This window comes from Tachyglossus aculeatus, chromosome X1 (genome assembly GCF_015852505.1).
Source record: "Tachyglossus aculeatus isolate mTacAcu1 chromosome X1, mTacAcu1.pri, whole genome shotgun sequence".
In the NCBI taxonomy this organism is placed as follows: domain Eukaryota; kingdom Metazoa; phylum Chordata; class Mammalia; order Monotremata; family Tachyglossidae; genus Tachyglossus; species Tachyglossus aculeatus.
In genome coordinates this window covers 4,785,514-4,804,801 of record NC_052101.1, presented here as the reverse complement: position 1 = coordinate 4,804,801, position 19,288 = coordinate 4,785,514, and the positions used below count along the sequence as shown (strand labels likewise).

General features: G+C 45.4%; 1 protein-coding gene across 3 annotated transcripts in view; it reads right to left on the bottom strand.

Annotated features, from left to right (window-relative positions):
* The window catches only part of EIPR1 (EARP complex and GARP complex interacting protein 1), a 125,533-nt gene that overhangs the window by 60,078 nt on the left and 46,167 nt on the right, over window positions 1-19,288 (bottom strand). For all 3 annotated transcript variants that reach the window (XR_005447697.1, XR_005447696.1, XM_038739958.1), the window contains exons 4-5: window positions 19,030-19,186; window positions 3,748-3,847 (exon numbers count right to left, since the gene is read on the bottom strand). Coding sequence is in view for 1 of the 3 variants with exons in the window: in XM_038739958.1 (XP_038595886.1) it covers window positions 3,748-3,847; window positions 19,030-19,186 (257 nt within the window). In the remaining 2 variants the exon portion in view is untranslated. The remainder of the gene's footprint in view (window positions 1-3,747; window positions 3,848-19,029; window positions 19,187-19,288) is intronic.

Below are 19,288 nucleotides of genomic sequence, written 5' to 3'. Positions count from 1 at the left end.
ATACGATTGAATGAATGAAAGCACATTATAACAGCAAACAGACACTTTCCTGCCCACAAGGACCTCACAAACTACTGATCGACTGTTTATTTTGTTAATATTGTTTCGTTTTGTTGTCTGTCTCCCCCTTCTAGACTGGGAGCCCGCCGTCGGGTAGGGACCGTCTCTATACGTTGCCAACCTGTACTTCCCAAGCGCTTAGTCCAGTGCTCTGCACACAGTAAGCGCTCAATAAATCCGATTGAATGAATGAATGAACAGCCGGATTCAACCGGACTCAGTCTAAATTGGTTCAGTCTAAATTGTATAGGTCAGATGTTGGTATCCAGACGTGGAAAAGACAGTTACTTGGAACCAGTTCTGAAAATACCGTTTCTTCCTGGATCAGCCCTTGGTCTTTCTCGGATTCAACCGGACTCAGTTTTCACATTTTCTACGAGAGCTGTAGCGAACTGGGACGCTAACAAAACTCTATACTCTCCCTTCTCTCTCAAACTGTACATATTTTGACTCTCACCGCTCCCAAGGCAAAGTTGAGAGACGGACACGGTTCTTCCTCGGATTCGCGGGAGACAGGAGAGACCGGAATAACGCTCGGTTATATTCCACGGCTTTAACTCTGCCAATCCCTGATTTTTCCCCCACCTCCAGTTTATGGGGGGAGTGAGATGGGAGGTGATTTTTCTTTTTTTTTTTTTTTCGTCCGTTTGAGCACGGCTACAATAGCGAACTGGGACTCTAACAAAACTCTACCCTCCCTTCGCTCTCAAACTGTACGTATTTTGACTCTCACCGCTCCCGAGGCAAAGTTGAGAGACGGACACGGTTCTTCCTCGGATTCGCGGGAGACAGGAGAGACCGGAATAACGCTCGGTTATATTCCACGGCTTTAACTCTGCCAATCCCTGATTTTTCCCCCACCTCCAGTTTATGGGGGGAGTGAGATGGGAGGTGATTTTTCTTTTTTTTTTTTTTCGTCCGTTTGAGCACGGCTACAATAGCGAACTGGGACTCTAACAAAACTCTACCCTCCCTTCGCTCTCAAACTGTACGTATTTTGACTCTCACCGCTCCCGAGGCAAAGTTGAGAGACGGACACGGTTCTTCCTCGGATTCGCGGGAGACAGGAGAGATCGGAATAACGCTCGGTTATATTCCACGGCTTTAACTCTGCCAATCCCTGATTTTTCCCCACCTCCAGTTTACGGGGGGAGTGAGCTGGGAGGTGATTTTTCTTTCTTTCCGTCCATTTGAGCACGGCTACAATTTATTATATCCACTGCCATCACTTCCTTGCGGCCAATGCTCCCTGCCTTTTACCTGCTCTGTGATCCTGGGCAAATAATAACGATGGCATCTGTTGAGCACTTACTATGTGCAAAGCACTGTTCACAGCGCTGGGGCGGATACAAGGTGATACAAATCTCTTAACTTCTCTGGGCCCCAGTTTCCTCATGTGTAAAATGCAGATTAAAGACCAGTTTTCTGGCCTCATTTGACTGTGAACCCCATGGGGACCGGGGACTGTGTCTGATCTTCTAGACTGTGAGCCCGCTGTTGGGTAGGGACCGTCTCTAGATGTTGCCAACTTGGACTTCCCAAGCGCTCAGTACAGTGCTCTGCACACAGTAAGCGCTCAATAAATACGATTGAATCATGATCTGGCAGTACTGTATCTCCCGTAGTGCTTCACGCAGTGTTTGGCACATATTACGCTTAACGTATAATAATAATAATAGTGGTGGTATTTGTTAAGCGCTTACTATGTGTCAAGCACTGTTCTAAGCGCTGGGGGAGATACAAGATCATCAGGTTGCCCCACAAGCAGCTCACAGTCTTAATCCTCATTTTACAGATGACGGAACTGAGGCCCAGAGAAGTGAAGTGACTTGCCCAAGGTCACACAGCAGGCAAGTGGCGGAGCCGGGATTCAAACCCAGGACCTCTGACTCCCAAGCCCGGGCTCTTTCCACTGAGCCATGCTCCTTTGCAGTGTGTGTGTGTAATAATACTAAAAATAATAATGATGGCATTTATTAAGCGCTTACTATGTGCAAAGCACTGTTCTAAGCGCTGGGGAGGTTACAAGGTGATCAGGTTGTCCCACGGGGGGCTCACAGTCTTCACCCCCATTTTACAGATGAGGGAACTGGGGCCCAGAGAAGTGAAGTGACTTGCCCAAAGTCACACAGCTGACATTTGGCAGACCTGGGATTTGAACCCATGACCTCGGATTCCAAAGCCCGGGTTCTTTCCACTGAGCCACACTGCTTCGTGTACAGAGAAGCAGTGTGGCGTCCTTAAGCGCTTAGTACAGTGCTCTGCACACAGTAAGCGCTCAATAAATACGATTGATGATGATGATGTGCCCGGAAGTCAGAAGGAGCTGGACTCTCCTCTCGGCTCCTCCATTTGTCTTCTGTGTGATCTTGGGCAAGTCACTTCGCTTCTCTGGGCCCCAGTTGAAAAATGGAGATTTATTCATTCATTCAATCGTATTTATTGAGCGCTTACTGTGTGCAGAGCACTGTACTAAGCGCTTGGGAAGTACAAGTTGGCAACATATAGAGACAGTCCCTACCCAACAGTGGGCTCACAGTCTAAAAGGGGGAGACAGAGAACAAAACCAAACATACTAAGAAAATAAAATAAATAGAATAGATATGTACAAGTAAAATAAATAAATAGAGTAATAAATATGTACAAACATATATACAGGTGCTGTGGGGAAGGGAAGGAGGTAAGATGGGGGGATGGAGAGGGGGATGAGGGGGATTAATAATAATAAAGGCATTTATTAAGCGCTTACTATGTGCAAAGCACTGTTCTAAGCGCTGATAGGGTTGAATGATAGGGTTGAAGCGCTCTTGGAGGCAGGATGCTCCAGAGAGGAATTTAAATGATGTGGCTACAATTCCAGTGAGAGTTAGTATTATTATTAAGTGCCGTCGAGTCGTTTCCGATTCGTAGCGACTCCATGGACAGACTTTCTCCAGAACGTCCTTTCCTCTGCCATAATCCACCACCTTTCTAACGGTTCTTCCGTTATCGTTGTTCTGGTCTCTCTCCATCTCGCTGCCGGGCTGCCTGTACCACGTTTTCCCTGTACCACGTTTTCCCTGGACTTTTCCTAGCATTAGTGTCTTCTCCAGAGAATCAGTCTTCCTGATTACATGTCCAAAATATGCTCATCTAACTGGAGTCATTTGGCCTTACAAAGACCACTTTGGATTAATCTGCTCCAAAATCCATTTGTTTGTCTTTCGGGCAGTCCGCGATATTCGCTAAAGCCTTCTCCAACGCCACATTTCAAAAGCATTTCAGTAAGCGCTCAATAAATATGATTGAATGAAATGAATATTATTCTATTCTTCTTCTTATTATTATTTTATTATATAGCTATAATTCTCATTTGTTGTGACGATTTTGACACCTGTCTTCATGTTTTGTTGTGTTGTCTGTCTCCCCTTTCTAGACTGTGAGCCCATTGTTGGGTAGGGACCGTCTCTATATGTTGCAGGACCATCTCTATATGTTGCCGACTTGTTTCCGAAGTTTCTTAAAGCAACCGCGCCCTTAGACTGTAAGCTCCTTGAGGGCAGGTACGGCGCCTTCTCACCCTACTGTACAGTCCCCCAGTGCTCTGCACATAGTAGGCGTGCCAGAAATCCTACCGACTGAAAAACAAGCGCACCGACTAAATACGCCAAAACGACTCCCGCCGTCTAATTCCTTGTCCTTACGTACCACGGCTTGGCTTGAGCTTTCTTGTAAATCCCACAGCAGTAGATGATTATCCGCCAACGAAATGACTTTTTTCCCATCTCCCATTGGCTCCCAGGCAACACTGGAAAAATAAGAGGTATATATATATATATATATACGTTTGTACATATTTATTACTCTATTTATTTTACTTGTACATAGCTATTCTATTTATTTTATTTTGTTAGTATGTTTGGTTTTGTTCTCTGTCTCCCCCTTTTAGACTGTGAGCCCACTTTTGGGTAGGGACTGTCTCTATATGTTGCCAATTTGTACTTCCCAAGCGCTTAGTACTGTGCTCTGCACATAGTAAGCACTCAATAAATACGATTGATGATGAAGAGGTAGCGTATTTACTCCACGGCGTTTTAAGCCTCCGACACCCATATAATAATAATGGCATTTATTAAGCGCTTACAATGTGCAAAGTGCTGTTCTAAGCGCTGGGGGGGTTACAAGGTGATCAGGTTGTCCCACGGGGGGCTTCTTCATCCCCACTTTACAGATGAGGGAACTGAGGCCCAGAGAAGTGAAGTGACTTGCCCAAAGTCACACAGCTGACAATTGGCGGAGCCGGGATTTGAACCCGTGATCTCTGACTCCAAAGCCCGGGCTCTTTCCATTGAACCATGCTGCTTCTCCAAGAGCCACATAATCATAATAATAATAATAATAATGGCATTTATTAAGCGCTTACCATGTGCAAAGCACTGTTCTAAGCACTGGGGAGGGGTTACAAGGTGATCAGGTTGTCCCACAGGGGGCTCACAGTCTTAATCCCCACTTTACAGATGAGGTAACTGAGGCCCAGAGAAGTGAAGTGACTTGCCCGAAGTCACCCAGCTGACAATTGGCGGCGCCGGGATTTGAACCCATGACCTCTGACTCCAAAGCCCGGGCTCTTTCCACTGAGCCACACTGCTTCTCCAAGAGCCATATCCACTGGCTTTTATTTCTCTTCCTTAACAGCTAAAAGGAACAGCAATCCGGTGCGTGGGTTTATCTTTTCTTGTCTCATGATCCCAAATAAACTGCATTTTTTTTTCCCAACGCATCAATAATTAACTCTATCATGGACTTTACCACCTCTTGTTTAAAAAGACCTGGAACAGAGATGTTTTAAAGATAAAGAACTAGCTATTACAATCAATTAATCAACCAATGGTATTTATTGAGTGCTTATTGTGGGCAGACTACTGTACTAAGCACTTGGGAGATCAGAACAGAATATAAGGGGTAGACACTTGCCCTGCCCACAACGAGCTGACAGTTTAAAGGGGGAGAAAATACCGATTATGGGACGCAGCATGGGAAGAGCCCGGGCTTGGGAATCAGAGGTCATGGGTTCGAATCCCTGCTCAGCCGCGTATAGACTGTGTGACTTTAGGCAAGTCACTTCACTTCCCTGGGCCTCAGTTCCCTCATCTGTAAAATGGGAATGAAGACTACGAGCCCCACGTGGGACAATCTGATGGCCTCGTATCTATCCCAGCGCTTAGAACGGTCCTCGGCACAGAGCAAGCGCTTAACAAATACCAACATTATTGACATTATTATTATTATTATAGAGGACTATCTATCAGGAATAGACACGTGGGCAGGGCAAGTGTCTACTAAATCTGTTATATCGTACTCTCCCGAGCGCTCAGTACAGTGCTCTGCATGGACTGAATAAAATACAATTTAATCGAGTGCGTATTATACGCAGAGCATTGTACTGTACAGTGCTCTGCACAGAGTAAGCACTCAATAAATATGACTGAATGAAATGAATATTATTCTATTCTTCTTATTATTCTTCTTATTTTATTATATAGCTATAATTCTCATTTGTTATGACGATTTTGACACCCGTCTACATGTTTTGTTGTGTTGTCTGTCTCCCCTTTCTAGACTGTGAGCCCATTGTTGGGTAGGGACCGTCTCTATATGTTGCCAACTTGTACTTCCTAAGCGCTTAGTACAGTGCTCTGCACACAGTAAGCGCTCAATAAATACGATTGAATGAATGTTTGGGAGAGGACAGTAACATAGTTTGGTCAGATACATCCCCTGCCCACAACTAGCTTACAATCAATGCTTGGGACTGTTCACTAGACTCGCTCCCTGCCCAGGTTCATTCATTCATTTATTCAATTGTATTTATTGAGCGCTTACCAGCTCCACCACTTGTCAGCTGGGTGACTTTGGGCAAGTCGCTTCACTTCCCTGGGCCTCAGTTCCCTCATCTCTAAAATGGGGATGAAGACTGTGAGCCCCCCGTGGGACAACCGGATCACTCTGTAAGCTCGCCAGCGCTTAGAACAGTGCTTTGCACATAGTAAGCGCTTAATAAATGCCATCATTATTATTATTACCCCAGAACAGTGGTAAGCAGCATGGTAAGGTAAGGAGTGGTAAGGTAGGAGAAGCAGCGTGGCTCAGTGGAAAAAGCCCGGGCTTTGGAGTCAGAGGTCATGGGTTCAAATCCCGGCTCCGCCAATTGTCAGCTGTGTGACTTTGGGCAAGCCACTTCACTTCTCTGGGCCTCAGTTCCCTCATCTGGAAAATGGGGATGAAGACTGTGAGCCCCCTGTGGGACAACCTGATCACCTTGTAACCTCCCCAGTGCTTAGAACAGTGCTCTGCACATAGTAAGCGCTTAATAAATGATATTTTAAAAAAGTGCCCGGTACATAGGAAGTGCTTAACAAAAAACCCCCACAAAAAACAATCTAAAAAACCCTATTTTTCTTATTTTACAGGTAACAGCTCTTATTGTCATTAGTTCTTGCCGCATCCTTTCAGATGATTACAGTATGCAGTGTTCTCTGAAAAGCAAAACTATTTTATCGTGGATTGTCACCAGGAAACTGGTGCTATAAACTTAAAGAAAAAAAAAAGCGAGGCGACGTACAGCATTTGTTACTCCAAACTACGGAGTTGATTTCTTTCTTCATAAAAGTAATAGTAAGTGCATAACAAATGCCATCATTATTATTATAAAAACCACCCGGCTTTCTGTCTTACCCATTTCAAGCTGTGAATTAATTGATTAAAATTCATTCAATCGTATTTATTGAGCACTTACTGAGTGCATTCATTCACTCATTCATTCAGTCGTATTTATTGAGCGCTTACTGTGTGCAGAGCACTGGACTAAGCGCTTGGGAAGTACACGTTGGCAACATATAGAGACGGTCCCTACCCAACAGTGGGCTCACAGTCTAGAAGAACAGTGTACTAAGCGCATAAACATTGGCAGCCGTGCTACATTCCTCCAGTCCTGAAGAGGAATGTAGGTCGGAATACAATAAGTTGTATTTATTGAGCACTAACTGTGTGGAGAGCACTGTACTGAGCGCTTGGGAGAGCATAACTCGAAAAGAGATTCCCCAAAGGAGACTAACACACCCCGTTTATCACTCAATCGTATTTATTGAGCGCTTACTATGTGCAGAGCACTGTACTTAGCGCTTAAGCGCTTAAGGAGACAAGATGGCCCCAGGTTTAAGGGGTGACACTAAAAAATGCATTTTTTTCTTTCAGTGAAAATTGGTCATCATTACTCCACTATTTTAAAGTGCCGAGCTTGCTTTACTTGATTTCTAGAACTTAAAGAGTTTTTAGATTAAAAATGAATTGCTTGTTTTAAGACTATGGAAGTCAATTTGGATGCTCATAAAGTTTATTATTATAATGAAAATTTTAAAAAAAACATAGGTAATAAAATGCAACGTAATGTCACGGAAATTAAGTCATCGGTTACTAGTCAGTTTTTATTATTGCTTACAAAGCAACCCCCAATAAACTAGTTGCTCGAATTACAAATCTTCCTGAAAATACTGGTTTACCGCTCTGGTTAATTCCTCAGAGCCAAAAAACGCGACACAGTCTCTACTAGCTTTTCATCCGATGCTGCAGTGATTTAAAAAAATAAACAACAAATTCTGAGAGAGTCAAATCGTTAGGCAAATAAACATATTCTTTTATAACACGTATAAAACTCCAATTCTGCTGCGGTGCGCGGAAAATTCTGAGTGGCAATTTCATTTCCCTGTGGCACCTAGCAAGGTTTTCTGGGCAGAGAAGTGGGAAATGCGTTATGTTGGGTTAGTATTTGGATTTGAATCCGTGACCTGTGACTCCAAAGCCCGGGCTCTTCTCCAAGGTGATCAGGTTGTCCCGCACGGGGCTCACAGTCTTAATCCTCATTTGACAGAGGAGGTAACTGAGGCCCAGAGAAGTGAAGTGACTTGCCCAGGGTCACACAGCTGACAATTGGCAGAGCCAGGATCTGAACCCACGACCTCTGACTCCGCTGAGCCACGCTGCTTCTCTGACAACCTTTTTTTTCGTTGTTAATCGTCTGAAGGTCTAACCAAATTCACTTGACTCTGATAGTGCGTGACATTCTCTTTCCTCCGACATCCACTCCGGCATAAAATGAGACATCTGTTCCATTAATTATCCAGAATATCCGGCCATCGTTCATTTTGTCGAAGATGATGACGCTGACAGTCTTTTTGGGTAGGGACTGTCTCTATATGTTGCCAATCTGTACTTCCCAAGCGCTTAGTACAGTGCTCTGCACATAGTAAGCGCTCAATAAATACGATTGATGATGATGATGACAGGGAGACTTGGGCCATTTAGCTAAGAAGGCTTGCAGGAAGCAGCGGGGCTTGGTGGAAAGAGCCCGGGCTTTGGAGTCAGAGTCCATGGTTCGAATCCCGGCCCCGCCGATTGTCAGCTGTGTGACTTTGGGCAAGTCACTTCACTTCTCCGGGCCTCATTTCCCTCATCTGTAAAATGGGGATTAAGACTGTGAGCCCCACGAGGGACAACCTGATCACCTTGTAACCTCCCCGGCGCTTAGGACAGTGCTTTGCATACAGTAAGCGCTTAATAAATGCCATTATTATTATTACCTTGTAACCTCCCCAGAGCTTAGAACAGTGCTTTGCACATAAGTGGTTAATAAATGTCATTATTATTATTATTATTACTCCCACCTCCGCCACTTTCCTGTTGTGTGACCTTGGGCTCCGTGCCTCGGTTTCTTCATCTGTAAAAGTGGGGATCAGATACTTGTTCTCCTTCTGTTTTAGATGCGAGCCCCAAGTGGGACAGGGACTGTGTTTAATCTGCTTAAATTACTTATTATGTGCCTGGCGCTTAATACAGCACTTGGCACATAGTAAGCCCTCAACAAACACTGTAATAATCATCTTTGTTTCTGGGAAGAATGAAGCCCTCTTGCTCAGTTTTCAGGGAGAAGTGAAAGTAAGGGAGAAGTAAGAGAAGCAGCGTGGCTCGGTGGAAACAGTCCGGGCTTGGGAGTCAGAGGTCATGGGTTCTAATCCCGGCTCTGCCATACGTCTGCTGTGTGATCTTGGGCAAGTCACTTAACTTCTCTGAGACATCTGTAAAATGGGGATTAAGACTATGAGCCCCACGTGGGACAACCTGATCACCTTGTATCCCCCTCAGTGCTTAGAACAGTGCTTGGCACATAGTAAGCGCTTAATAAATGCCATCATCACTATTACTATTATTATTATTATTATTATTATTATTAAGTGATTCAGAGTATCGGTTGAAGGGGAAAAATGGTCAGAACCACACTGCGGAAGACTGAGTGCAGCCCTCAAATTAAGAGGAGAGAAAGAAATTGCCAAAAGGTACTTTCCAAGCACTTACTACAGTGCTCTGCACACAGTAAGCGCTCAATAAATACAACCGAATGAATGACAGCGGTGAAACAATCACAAAAGGGTGGGATCCCTGCGAACAAATCAGGTTCCTTCAACCCAGGAACAAAAACTCACAGTGCAGAAATGCAACTGTAAGGCCCTAACAATTGATTCATTCATTCATCCAAACATAGTTATTGAGCACCTACTGTGTGCAGAGCACTGTACTAGGCGCTTGGGAAAGAACAATACAGGAATAAAGAGAGACAATCCCTGCCCACGACGAGCTCACAGTCTAGAGCAATGGCTTGTGCTAAAACACAACCCCGCAAAAGCCCAAACGCACGACTGCGTAGATAGATTCTCAGCTCTGACCGCTGAGAAGTTTTCCTCTCAGGAAAAATCCAGTGGGTAAGGATCAACCCTCCCATCCCTCAGGGGGCTTACAGTTTGATAGTTGAGGTAACTGAGGCACGGAGACGTGAAATGACTCAGTCACACAGCGGAGCTGGGATTAGAACTCAGGTCCTCCTGGCTCCAAGGCCCACGCTCTACCTACTAGGCAACACTGCCTTTTCACTGCTTCTCCACTATTCAATGCCATTGGGTAGGGACTGTCTCTATATGTTGCCAACTTGTACTTCCCATGCGCTTAGTACAGTGCTCTGCACACAGTAAGCGCTCAATAAATACGATTGATTGATTGATTAATAACAATAATTGTGGTATTTGTTAAGCGCCTACAGTGCCAGGCACTCTCCCTCCCCCTCCTCCTCCTCTCCATCCCTTCCCCACCGCCTTACCTCCTTCCCTTCCCCACATCACCTGTATATCTGTCTAAATGTTTGTACGTATGTATTACTCTATTTATTTATTTTTACTTGGACATATTCAATTCATTTTATTTTGTTAATCTGTTTGGTTTTGTTCCCTGTCTCCCCCTTCTAGACTGTGAGCCCACTGTTGGGTAGGGACCGTCTCTATATGTTGCCAACTTGTACTTCCCAAGCGCTTAGTACAGTGCTCTGCACACAGTAAGCGCTCAATAAATATGATTGATTGATTGATTAATAACAATAATTGTGGTATTTGTTAAGCGCCTACAGTGCCAGGCACTCTCCCTCCCCCTCGTCCCCCTTTCCATCTCCCCATCTCACCTCCTTCCCTTCCCCACAGCACCTGTATATCTGTCTAAATGTTTGTACGTACGTATTACTCTATTTATTTATTTTTACTTGGACATATTCTATTTATTTCATTTTGTTAATCTGTTTGGTTCTGTTCCCTGTCTCCCCCTTCTAGACCGTGAGCCCACTGTCGGGTAGGGACCGTCTCTATATGCTGCCAACTTGGACTTGCCAAGCGCTTAGTACAGTGCTCCGCACACAGTAAGCGCTCAATAAATCTGTCTTTCCATTCCATTCCATGCGGAAAGAACTAGGTAAGGCCGAAGAGACCCGTGGCCAAGTTGGAATTCTTGGGAGACCGATCATCCAGTTTGCAGATTAGACAAATCCATCGCTTTTCCCCTCCCTCCGGCTGCAGAGCTTTTGACCATTTAACTGTTCATTAGCAGCCCCACCAGAGGCTCAGCGGGGGAAATGAAAATCAATTAATTTGGCGACTCGTTAGCGGCTCTTCCATAGAAGGTGATGGAGAAGGAAACTGTTTTCCTTCTTATTCACCACGGCTTTCAATTATCCGGGCAACGCTGGGCCCCACCATTAGTGGGGATGATGGCCAACTGGCTCGACACATCTGCGCATTGCTCATCTTCATTTTTAAATCGATTCCTCGCAGTTCTGGGGAGAGAGGCGGTACGCTGCTCTCAATTTCTTTTCGGTATACGCGGGAAGAGATGGGTTAAAAAAAAAAAAAAGATTCCACGATAAATGCGAGACCGAACTAGGAAGAGAAATCAGCGTTTGGGAGTTGCATTCCTTCACTGGGCAATGGAATTTGAAGACAGTCTGGATTAACCAGGAGTTTCAAAGTAACTTTTCAATATCAAAGCGCTGGGGAAGTTACAAAGTAAGCAGGGTGTCCCATGGGGGCGCTCAGAGTTTATATATATATATATATATATATATATATATATATATATATATATATATATACACATATATATATGTGCATATATATATGTGTGTGCATATATATATATATACACACATATATATATGTATATATATATATGTATATATGTTTGTACATATTTATTACTCTCTTTATTTATTTATTTTACTTTTACATATTTTTAGACTGTGAGCCCACTGTTAGGTAGGGACTGTCTCTATATGTTGCCGATTTGTACTTCCCAAGCGCTTAGTACAGTGCTCTGCACATAGTAAGCGCTCAATAAATACGATTGATGATGATATCTACTCTATTTATTTTATTTTGGTAGTATGTTCGGTTTTGTTCTCTGTCTCCCCCTTTTAGACTGTGAGCCCGCTGTTGGGTAGGGACTGTCTCTGTATGTTGCCGACTTGTACTTCCCAAGCGCTTAGTACAGTGCTCTGCACGCAGTAAGCGCTCAATAAATACGATTGGTTGATTGATTAATCCCCATTTTACGGATGAGGGAACTGAGGCGCAGAGAAGTTAAGTGGCTTGCCCAAGGTCACGCGGCTGACGAGTGGTGGAGCCGGGATTCGAACCCATGACCTCTGGCTTTCCAAGCACGTAGTAAAGTGCTCTGCACTCAATAAATATGATTGATGATGATGATGATGATGCACTTGGTAAGTGCTCAAGAAATATGATTGAATGAATGAAGGAATGAATGCTCAGCACCTAGTAAGTGCTTATGTTGCCAACTTGTACTTCCCAAGCGCTTAGTACAGTGCTCTGCACACAGTAAACGCTCAATAAATACGATTGATTGATTGATTGCTTAACAGAGAAGCAGCGTGGCTCAGTGGAAAGAGCCCGGGCTCGGGAGTCCGAGGTCATGGGTTCAAATCCCGGCTCCGCCGCTTGTCAGCTGGGTGACTCTGGGCAAGTCACTTCACTTCTCTGGGCCTCAGTTCCCTCATCTGGAAACTGGGGATGAAGACTGCGAGCCCCATGAGGACAACCTGATCACCTTGTATCTCCTCCCGGTGCTTAGAACAGTGTTTTGCACATGGTAAGCGCTTAACAAATGCCATCATTATTATTATTATTATCATTATTAGACCGACTGCCCCTACTCTGCCAACCCTGAGAGGGACAAGGCCGGGTGGAGAGCAGCAGGCCGGCGGGGCGGCACTGATCTCTTCATTCATTCATTCAATCGTATTTATTGAGCGCTTACTGTGTGCAGAGCACTGGACTAAGCGCTTGGGAAGTCCAAGTTGGCAACAGAAAGAGACGGTCCCTACCCAACAGCGGGCTCATTCATTCATTCATTCATTCAATTGCATTTATTGAGCGCTTACTGTGTGCAGAGCACCGTACTAAGCGCTTGGGAAGTCCAATCAATCAATCGTATTTACTGAGCGCTTACTGTGTGCAGAGCACCATACTAAGCGCTTGGGAAGTCCAATCAATCAATCAATCGTATTTATTGAGCGCTTACTGTGTGCAGAGCACCGTATTAAGTGCTTGGGAAGTCCAATCAATCAATCAATCGCATTTATTGAGCGCTTACTGTGTGCAGAGCGCCGTACTAAGCGCTTGGGAAGTCCAATCAATCAATCAATTGTATTTATTGAGCGCTTCCTGTGTGCAGAGCACTGGACTAAGCGCCTGGGAAGTCCAAGTCGGCAACAGATAGAGACGGTCCCTACCCAACAGAGGGCTCATTCATTCATTCATTCATTCAATTGCATTTATTGAGCGCTTACTGTGTGCAGAGCACCGTACTAAGCGCTTGGGAAGTCCAATCAATCAATCAATCAATCGTATTTATTGAGCGCTTACTGTGTGCAGAGCACCATATTAAGCGCTTGGGAAGTCCAATCAATAAATCAATCGCATTTATTGAGTGCTTACTGTGTGCAGAGCACCGTACTAAGCGCTTGGGAAGTCCAATCAATCAATCAATCGTATTTATTGAGCGCTTCCTGTGTGCAGAGCACTGGACTAAGCGCCTGGGAAGTCCAAGTCGGCAACAGATAGAGACGGTCCCTACCCAACAGCGGGCTCATTCATTCATTCATTCATTCAATTGCATTTATTGAGCGCTTACTGTGTGCAGAGCACCGTACTAAGCGCTTGGAAAGTCCAATCAATCAATCAATCGTATTTATTGAGCGCTTACTGTGTGCAGAGCACCATATTAAGCGCTTGGGAAGTCCAATCAATAAATCAATCGCATTTATTGAGTGCTTACTGTGTGCAGAGCACCGTACTAAGCGCTTGGGAAGTCCAATCAATCAATCAATCGTATTTATTGAGCGCTTCCTGTGTGCAGAGCACTGGACTAAGCGCCTGGGAAGTCCAAGTCGGCAACAGATAGAGACGGTCCCTACCCAACAGCGGGCTCATTCATTCATTCATTCATTCAATTGCATTTATTGAGCGCTTACTGTGTGCAGAGCACTGTACTAAGCGCTTGGGAAGTCCAATCAATCAATCAATCGTATTTATTGAGCGCTTACTGTGTGCAGAGCACCATATTAAGCGCTTGGGAAGTCCAATCAATCAATCAATCGCATTTATTGAGCGCTTACTGTGTGCAGAGCACCGTACTAAGCGCTTGGAAAGTCCAATCAATCAATCAATCGTATTTATTGAGTGCTTACTGTGTGCAGAGCACTGGACTAAGCGCCTGGGAAGTCCAAGTCGGCAACAGATAGAGACGGTCCCTACCCAACAGCGGGCTCACAGTCTAGAAGGGGGAGACAGACAACCAAACAAAACAGATTAACAAAATAAAATAAGTAGAATAAATGTGTACAAGTAAAATAAATAAATAGAGTAATAAACATGTACAAACATATATACATATATACAGGTGTTGTGGGGAAGGGAAGGAGGTAAGGTGGGGGGGATGGAGAGGGGGCGAACATCCATAACTCCTAGCAGTTGGGGATCCGCTTTATCATCGGTGATTTCCACTGAGTCACGTTGCTTCTCCTTAAAGTCCTTGTCTTCTCTGACAGAGAAAACATGAGCTAATAATAATAATAATGATGGCATTCATTAAGCGCTTACTATGTGCAAAGCACTGTTCTAAGCGCTGGGGAGGTTACAAGGAGATCAGGTTGTCCCATGGGGGGCTCACAGTCTTCATCCCCATTTTACAGATGAGGGAACTGAGGCCCAGAGAAGTGAAGTGACTTGCCCAAAGTCACACAGCAAACTGGCCAGAGAAGCAGCGTGGCTCATTGGAAAGAGCCCGGGCTTTGGAGTCCGAGGTCATGGGTTCAAATCCCAGCTCTGCCACCTGTCAGCTGTGTGACTTTGGGCAAGTCACTTAACTTCTCTGTGCCTCAGTTACCTCATCTGGAAAATGGGGATTAAGCCTGTTGGCCCCACGTGGGACAACTTGATTACCTTGTCTCTACCCCAGCGCTTAGAACAGTGCTTTGCACATAGTAAGCGCTTAATAAATGTCATTATTATTATTAATTGGCCGAGCTGGGATTTGAACCCATGACCCCTGACTCCAAAGCCCGGGCTCTTTCCACTGAGCCACGCTGCTTTTCCACTCGTTGTGAAAAGGAGAAATGTTCTTGCTGCAAAATTCTCCCCTTTATTTTGCCACCAAAGGCTTTGCCTTCCAAAGCCTCCTCATTAGGAGAGAAAAGAAAATCTTTGGGACAAAAGGAAAAGGTAAAACTTGCTTCATGCAAACCACCCACTGTGAGCCCACTGTCGGGTAGGGACCGTCTCTATATGTTGCCGACTTGAACTTCCCAAGCGCTTAGTACAGTGCTCTGCACACAGTAAGCACTCAATAAATACAAATAAATGAATGACTCTGGTGAAGCAGCATAGCCTAGTGGATGGCGCACGGACCTGGGTTCTAATCCTGGCTCCGCCACCTGTCTGCTGTGTGTCCTCGGGTAAGTCATTTCGCTTCCTCTGGGCCTCGGTCCCCTCATCTGCAAAATGGGGATTTTGGCCCGTGTAAAAATAAATAAATAAATAATGGCGTTTATTAAGCGCTTACTATGTGCAGAGCACTGTTCTAATCGCTGGGGAGGTACAAGGTGATCAGGTTGTCCCCCGGGGGGCTCACAGTCTTCATCCCCATTTTACAGATGAGGGAACTGAGGCCCGGAGAAGTGAAGTGACTTGCCCAAAGTCACACGGCTGACAAGTGGCGGAGGTGGGATTTGAACCCATGACCTCTGACTCCAAAGCCTGGGCTCTTGCCACTGAGCCACGCTGCTTCGTGTACCCTATGCGGGACAGGAACTGCTCGTCTCTACCTCAGCGCTTAGTACAGTGCCTGGCACATAGGAAACACTTAACAAATACCATAAAAAGAAGCTCCATGCTGACGACTAGGTAATTGAACAGAGAGTGGAGAGAGTTGCTAGGGAATCCAAAGAACCGATCATGGTTCTGAAGGTGCAGACTGGATTCAATCAATCAATCAATAGTATTTATTGAGCGCTTACTGTGTGCAGAGCACTGTACTAAGCGCTTGGGAAGTACAAGTCGGCAACACATAGAGACAGTCCCTACCCAACAGTGGGCTCACTCGTGGTCTTAAGAGCGCCTAACCTTTATAATAATAATAATAATAATAATAATAATAATAATAATGATGGCATTTATTAAGCACTTACTATGTGCAGAGCACTGTTCTAAGTGCTGGGGAATTTACAAGGTGATCCGGTTGCCTGTCCCACGTGTGGGGCTCACAGTCTTCATCCCCATTTTACAGATGAGGGAACCGAGGCCTAGAGAAGTTAAGTGACTCGCCCAAAGTCACACAGCAGACGAGTGGCGGAGCCGGGATTTGAACCCGTGACCTCTGACTCCAAAGCCCGGGCTCTTTCCGCTGAGCTACGCTGCTTCTTTAATCTTGGTGACGGTGAGAAGCAGCGTGGCTCAGTGGCAAGAGCCCGGGCTTTGGAGTCAGAGGTCATGGGTTCAAACCCCTGCTCCGCCAATTGTCAGCTGGGTGACTTTGGGCAAGTCGCTTCACTTCTCTGGGCCTCAGTTCCCTCATCTGTAAAATGGGGATGAAAACCGTGAGCCCCTCGTGGGACAACCTGATCAACTTGTATCCTCCCCAGCACTTAGAACAGTGCTCTGCACTTAGTAGGTGCTTAATAAATGCCCTTATTATTATTATTATTATCTGTAAAATGGGGTTGAAGACTGTGAGCCCCCGGTGGGACAACCTGATCACCTTGTAACCTCCTCAGTGCTTAGAACAGTGCTTTGCAATAGTAAGCGCTTAATAAATGTCATCATTATTATTATTATTATTATTATTATTATTATTATTATTATTGAACGCCCTTCCCTCACTTCCTCTACTCTTGGTGTACACCTCATATACCCAGAATGGAGGTGCACTCTCCGACTAAATTCAGAGAGGGTCACTCCAGCATCAACAGACTATGGATCTCAGTGGCCCCTCTCCCCGAACCATCGACAATTACTGACCTGCTCTGAACGATAATAATAATTTCGGTATTTGTTAAGCGCTTACAACAGGCAAGGCACTGTTCTAAGCGCCGGGGTGGACGCAAGCAAATCAGGTCGGACGGTTAGACAAGGGGCAGTCTCTTCCGATCGCAGATTTAAGCGCAGCAAAAACCTACGTGGCTGCCGCTCACTGCAGAGTGAAATCGGAATAAAATGATTTCCTCTTTGAGGGGCCTAACTGCATTCTGCCCCCCAAAAAGGCATGACTTTTTGGAAAAGTGCTCCTTCTCCTCCTCCTCTGGGTCCCTTTTCAAAGTGAACAGAATAGAAAACATGGACTATTAGCAGTCCATCATCATCAATCGTATTTATTGAGCGCTTACTGTGTGCAGAGCACTGTACTAAGCGCTTGGGAAGTACAAGTTGGCAACATATAGAGACAGTCCCTACCCAACAGTGGGCTCACAGTCTAAAAGGGGGAGACAGAGAACAAAACCAAGCATACTAACAAAATAAAATAAATAGAATACTATTTAATACTACTTTATTTAATACTTTATTTATTTAATACTTTAATACTTAATACTTTAATATTTAATACTACATATGTACAAGTAAAATAAATAAATAAATAAATAGAGTAATAAATATGTACAAACATATATACATACATACAGGTGCTGTGGGGAAGGGAAGGAAGTAAGATGGGGGATGGAGAGGAGGACGAGGGGGAGAGGAAGGAAGGGGCATCGTTCCCACAACGTTCTGTGATCTGATTCAGCTGAACGGAAAGACAAATTATGCTTTTAATAATAATAATAATGACGGCGTTTGTTAAGCGCTCACTACGTGCGAAGCACTGCTCTAAAAAGTTGTTAAAAAAAACACGTCCTAATGTTCCGAATCATTATGAGCAATAGGGAAATCACGAGAAGCAGCGTGGCTCAGTGGCAAGAGCCCGGGCTTTGGAGTCAGAGGTCATGGGTTCGAATCCCGACTCCGCCACATGTCTGCTGTGTGACCTTGGGCAAGTCACTTCAATTCTCAGAGCCTCGGTTCCCCTATCTGTAAAATGGGGATGAAGACTGTGAGCCCCACGTGGGACACTTTGATCACCTTGTATCCCCCCCAGCGCTTAGAACAGTGCTTTGCACATAGTAAGCGCTTAACAAATAGCATCATCATCATCATCATTCCGTATGCAAGCCTGACGGTTTAAATTCCTTGGAACATTGATTTTTGGCAAAAGGGGGAGAGCCTGGACAGGAGACTGGCTAAAATAATAACTGTGGTATTTGTTTAGCCCTTACTACGTACCAGGCACCCTACTAAGCACTGGGATAAGTACATAATAATCGGGTTGGACGCTCCCTGTCCCACCCGGGGCTCTTAGCCTTAATCCCCATTTTACAGAATAGGCAACCGAGGCACGGAGAGTGACTTGCTCAAGGTCACACGGCCGACAAGCGGCGGAGCCGGGATCAGAGCCCGTACTCTTTCCACTAGGAAGGGAGAAGCAGCTTCTCTCTAGGAAGCGGGAAGCATCGTGGCTCAGTGGAAAGAGCCCGGGCTTTGGAGTCAGAAGTCATGGGTTCAAATCCCGACTCCGCCAATTGTCAGCTGTGTGATTTTGGGCACGTCGCTTAACTTCTCTGTGCCTCAGTCACCTCATCTGGAAAATGGGGATTAAGATTGTGAGCCCCACCGTGGGACAACCTGATCACCTTGTAACCCCTCCAGCGCTTATAAATGCCATCATTATTATTATTATTATCATCAATCGTATTTATTGAGCGCTTACTGTGTGCAGAGCACTGTACTAAGCGCTTACTAGGCCACGCCGCTTCCAGGTGATTCCCCGCAAGAAGCGGGAACCCAAACCCAACTTTTCCAGCCGTCAAATATCCGGGAAAAATCCCGCCCCCTTCCCCGCCAATCAATTTCAAAGTGGGAAGCGAGACAAAGTGGGTAGCGCGGCTTCCACGGAGCCCGGGGTCCCCAGTTTGGGTGTTTTTATTTTTCCCAGAGAATAAAATAGGCAGAACCCTACCAGGCCATGTTGCCGTGGGCTGTGTTGTCAAGGTGACAGAGTAGCTTCAGGGTTTGAGTGTTGATCGATGAATCATCCGGGGATTCGTGACTGCCTAATTCCAATTCCTTCGGCATCCTCCACACGGCCGCGCAGGACACGACTTTGCTGTCGGAAACTGGGAAATGGAGGAAAACGTCACCGGGTTAGTGTCCGCGGGACACGGGGTGGACGGAGGTCATCGACGTCTGACCGGACCCGGCGGAAAGGCGCAGCTGCT